At 37.4% G+C, this 5,000-nt stretch overlaps 1 protein-coding gene across 1 annotated transcript; it reads right to left on the bottom strand.

Annotated features, from left to right (window-relative positions):
- Nucleotides 1-2,536: 2,536 nt before the first annotated feature.
- Nucleotides 2,537-4,765, bottom strand: LOC122248244 (uncharacterized). Its single transcript, XM_043008135.2, has 2 exons — nucleotides 4,499-4,765; nucleotides 2,537-3,932 (listed from the first exon to the last, which is right to left on the bottom strand). Exons 1-2 carry the CDS (start codon nucleotides 4,673-4,675, stop codon nucleotides 3,402-3,404), a joined length of 708 nt encoding a protein of 235 aa, XP_042864069.2. The 5' UTR covers nucleotides 4,676-4,765; the 3' UTR covers nucleotides 2,537-3,401.
- Nucleotides 4,766-5,000: the final 235 nt, after the last annotated feature.

The raw sequence follows: 5,000 nt of genomic DNA on the forward strand, positions 1-5,000 counted from the left end.
GGCAAGATCAGCCTGGCAGCACAGATTCCAAGCCAGGTGTTGAGCTATTCAAAGATCGCTTGAAGAGGAAGTCAACTCAGCAGATATTGACAGCCTTGTTAACTGTTACGCACGACCCTAGGTGTACCTGTTTTGGACGAACCTGTTACTCACAATGAAGAAGTGAATCAAGTAGGAAGACTAAGATCAAACAGTACGCCACCCGGATTGTTCAAAGTCATCCTGTTGATAAGACCATGCCGATCACTATAGTATTCAACATCTGACTTATCCCCTATTTGTCGAGCCACAAAACTATTCAAGATATCTATAAAATATCTAAAAATATCTTTATCTAAAAATATATATATATATATAAATATCTATAATAAAAATAACCACAAAACTATTTAAGATGTCTATAAAATATCTAAAAATATCTTTATCTAAAAACATCTAGAATAAAAATAACCAAAAAAACTATCTAAATTATCTAACACTATCTAACCTAACCACAAAACTATTTAAAATATCTATAAAATGTCTAAAAATCATCTATATCTAAAAATGCATAAGCATGGATCTAAAACAGATCCAGCAAATTACAGAGCCATCATTTTGATAAAAAGAAAAGCCAAGATTTATGAAACGATCGTGCCCATTCGTCTTAGTCCGTGGCTTACGCCGAACAAGGAGCAACCCGGGTGTGTTGTGCATCTGGCCACAACAGGACTTGGTGAATGTAGCAATTAAATATTCATAGCAGTTGTAGATTCCAGTATCGAGATGCATTTTTTTTTTTTCTGGAGCGAGTGAGATTGGGTTGACTATCCTTCTTCTGGTTTTAGGATCGATGTGTCGGTGCACCAATAGTTATGGCGGATGGTACTATTTTGTTTTCTTCAACTAAGGGCGATATAAAAAGGAAATTTAGATTTTTATGTGATTCTTGTAACGTATATGGAATGATAGTAACCAAAGTTAATGGCTGTAACTGTTCGTTAGAAGATAAGGAACTTTCATTATCTGATTCTGCTTTCAGATAATTTAGTCAATACTTATCTAAGGACTCCTTTTACGAATGTTGATCCGACCTCTACAGCTCTTACAAAACATGCAAATAATGAAATGCGCTGTGCAATAAAAGTAATATCTTTTGTCATCACAAAGAAATGATGTACCATTTATGGCCAAGAGGAACATGTTCGATGCTGAAGTCAGCCATGGTCTCTGGCAGCGAAAATTGGCTGAAAGAAAAGCTAAAGTCCGTGGAGCTGGGATACTTCAGCTGGGCTCCGTTGATGGGCTCCATTGATGGGCTTCAGGGGGTCCGTGAAGGTTCGATTCTAAACATCAACACTGATAGTTACTGTCTTATTCTATCAAGTGGTGAATTTAAATATCTTTGTGTTCCATTCGCTGTATGGGGCAAACAATTTCAGTAGAATAAAGGGCAGTCATTGCATGCAACGTTGCACTTATGCGCACTTTTCTACGAAGGGGTCCATACGTCTCACCAGATTATCAAAGGGCGTCCGTGGCTCAAACAGGTGAAGAACTGCTGCCGTAAAGAAACAAGGATGGCATACTGAATAATTTTAGATGTTTTTATGATAGAACTGGTTTTGCCCCTCGTGCGATAACCAGAGCAAAACCAAGGCAATTCTTATTTAGGCGTGACTTGAAAGGAGAGCAATAAGTGATTCATTCATAGATATTTTTGGTTTTCTTTTTTGAAATTCACCTTCACTTTGGGAGAGTTTTGAAGACCAGATTTTGGTGTAAAATATTATTCCTATGTATTATTCCTAAATCACACGTTTTCCGTTTCTACTCTTTTTACAAATCTGCGTAAATTTCTGTTTAGAATTCTTTAAATGTCACTGCTATCTTTCCTCTCTCGCGCAAGGATCCTTATCACTTTCTGACATCCTTTGCTTAAGAGGTTTTACCGGCAGCTAGTCACTGCCTTTACAATTTAGTTCTATATAGTTCTATTGTTGTTTTATGCCACAAGTAAGGTGGGGATGGATTGAATTATTTACGTGTGTGATAGTTAAAAGACTTACAATCGATATACTTATCTATATCTAATTTCATCTCACCTTTCCACGATTTAGACAATATTCATGTCTATATCTTTCGTCTTGTGGTATATGAACGTCACATCTTACGTAAACGTTTGTTTTGAAACGAAACGCAGCCACAGTAAGAATGTAAGCTTTACATACAATGACGTTTAGAGCGAAACAAAACACCTCGTCCGATCTCAGAGGCTAATTGATAGCACTTTACATCAAATCCAGCTTCAGATCACACAATTATCTCAAAAAGGAGGTCGGTCTGACCCAAACCCCGGAACATATTTGCGATTTTCTCCCTCACTGTGTTCAATCTATATACGTTACTGTGTTGATTTTTTGTTACTCGAGTACTGTGTGTTTATAGGGTGTTATCATTACGTAATTTCATAATCTCATTTTGACCTCTTGAATGATTTATCTTTGCTGTTATTTATATAGTTCCAGAGAGGAGAGATCATTAATTATTAAAAATGAAAGAGAAAGTGGGTTTTATTTACATGAAAATGAAAAGTTTAAGTACACAGTCTTTTACAGATTTGTTGTAGGAAGATATAGCCCAACAATTTTACATATTTTTTGGTATATTATATTAGCTAAATGTTTATCAAAATATGTGAGACATGGATTATATGTTTAAAACAATTAATTATTACATAGTAAGGGGTCGTAACCGAGAAATAGTTTAAGCATATTTCCGCAGAAGCTTAAAAACTGTGTACAAACACTCGGGCAAATGCGCAGAGGTCATTGTGACTAATGTACATTTGGCCATAATCAACTTCACGATGCTTTGTCAAGTTATTCAGTCTCAATTATTCCTATATCTATTAAAACACACACACACACGCATACATACATATATATATATATATATATATATATATATATATATATATATATATATATATATACATATACACACACACACACTAACACACACACACACACACATATATATATATATATATACAATATATATATATATATATATATACATATACATATACATATATGTATGTATGTACACACACACACACACACATATATGAATATATATATATATATATATATATATATATATATATATATATATATATATATATATATTATATACACATACAAATATATATATGTACATATCTATATCTATCTACCTTTATATATATATATATATATATATATATATATATATATATATATATATATATATATATATACACACACACAAACACACACACACATACATATTTATACATACATAAATGTTTTCATTAATGAATTACATCCATCCCATGACCACACAAGTGCCTCCTTGCGACAGGAGTACTACCAGAGCCCTCAGAGTTCGACCCCCTTCCTGCAGAGAAAAGCCGCAGCGAAGACAGCAAAGCTCGCCATGATGCGTGACGACGAGCAAACCGCAATTTCGGAGAAGAGTTCGCTAAACTCGACCGGCAAACAGTGCGAATCGGAGAAATCGCCGTCGGGAGCGAGGGTGTTGTTTTCGCCGGAGATCGTGAGGTGCTTGGTGGTCGAGTTCACGATGATGGCATCTGGCGAGAAGGAGAAGAGCTGGGTGTTGGTCACCCGCAGGTGCTGCTCTGCCACCTGCTGAACGGGGTTGAAAACGAGGGCGCGGTGACTGAGGGTGAGTTTGCTGACCTGGTTGATGGTCAGGGTCAGGTCAGTGGTAAATACCAAGCTGTCTTCTTGGAAGGTTAGTGTGTCGATGTTGCTGAAATTCAGTTTCCTGATCATGTAGTTCCTCTTGAATGCCTGCGACATCACAGTCACAAATTGGCATCCTGTGACCGCCAGTTCACTTGTGGCGTCGGGAATGCCCATGATGGTGGGCTCCAGATTCACGTGCTGTGAATTGAGGAATGATAGTGATGAATGAACGCTTAGAAATAGTCGGAAAAGGAAAAAAATGAAGATTAAATATCTTAAATCTTACTTTTTCGATGGGGACTTTAGAAAGCACGTGCGGCTGGTAAATGGACTACATATTAACTATTCCCCAATATCAGAATAGGAACATTTCTTGTTAGTCAAAGTCAGACATGCTGAGAGCTATTCTCCAAGTTTTACTTTTTCTGTAACTTTCATAATTCCTGTTCGACAATTCATAAAATTGTGAATGTGTTTAATTAAAACAATGTTGCAATCCAGACGTGCCACTCTTGCTATTTCTCCCATATGAGGTATGCCTAATGATGACTTGAGAAATACTGAAATGTTTCCTGACATCCGTATAAGAGTATAAGATTACGTAAAGTTTGGTCCGACAAAATCCTGATGACACGAAACAGTTCCTCTTTTCACTGTCCAAACAAATGGCATTTCTTCTCAGCGGCACAACATGCAACATGATCGTAAAGTGAGAACAAAACCACACCAAGTAAAACAAACACAAACATAAAAACAATACGCACTTGGCCATAACCAGTGTGACTCGGCAGCAGAAAGGGCTCATTCCTCCCAAAGACGTTGCATGATATCGTCTGATTCGGACACCCAAGACTGCACTGCAAAAATCCCTCACCAACTTCCACCCTCGCGAGCAGGATCAACGCGGCGGCGACACACTTCCAAAGGCCAGACACCTCCATGTTTCACAAAGGCTTCGAATACACAGCTCTCCTTCGTCCTGTTCCCGCTGACTGCCGTCGGGTGACTGAACGAAACTTCACAGGATGAGTGCTTATCAAGGGGACGCAGGCTGTGGTCACTTGATTTAAGAGGTCGTGCGTTTCCTGTCGCTTCTGGACGAGGGCTTGTGATACTTTCGTTAAAGGGGGAATGTCAGGCGTAGGATTTACGTTCCGTGTAAGATGTATGGAAGTGTAAGTCATTCATTATTTTCTGAACATTAAGTACAAAGTGTGTAATTTATGAAGGAATCGTTTTGTACATCTGTATATCTATATTTTCCTA

Source organism: Penaeus japonicus, unplaced genomic scaffold (assembly GCF_977035675.1).
Source record: "Penaeus japonicus unplaced genomic scaffold, GWHDUDI00000001_assembly GWHDUDI00000004, whole genome shotgun sequence".
Taxonomy (NCBI): Eukaryota; Metazoa; Arthropoda; class Malacostraca; order Decapoda; family Penaeidae; genus Penaeus; species Penaeus japonicus.

Bases quoted from the DNA above. Each gene is read 5' to 3' on its own strand.
- LOC122248244 (XM_043008135.2), bottom strand. From the start codon at position 4,675: ATGGAGGTGTCTGGCCTTTGGAAGTGTGTCGCCGCCGCGTTGATCCTG. The intron at 3,933-4,498 runs GTGCGTATTGTT...CTCAATTCACAG, and splicing joins GTCACACTGGTTATGGCCAA to CACGTGAATCTGGAGCCCAC.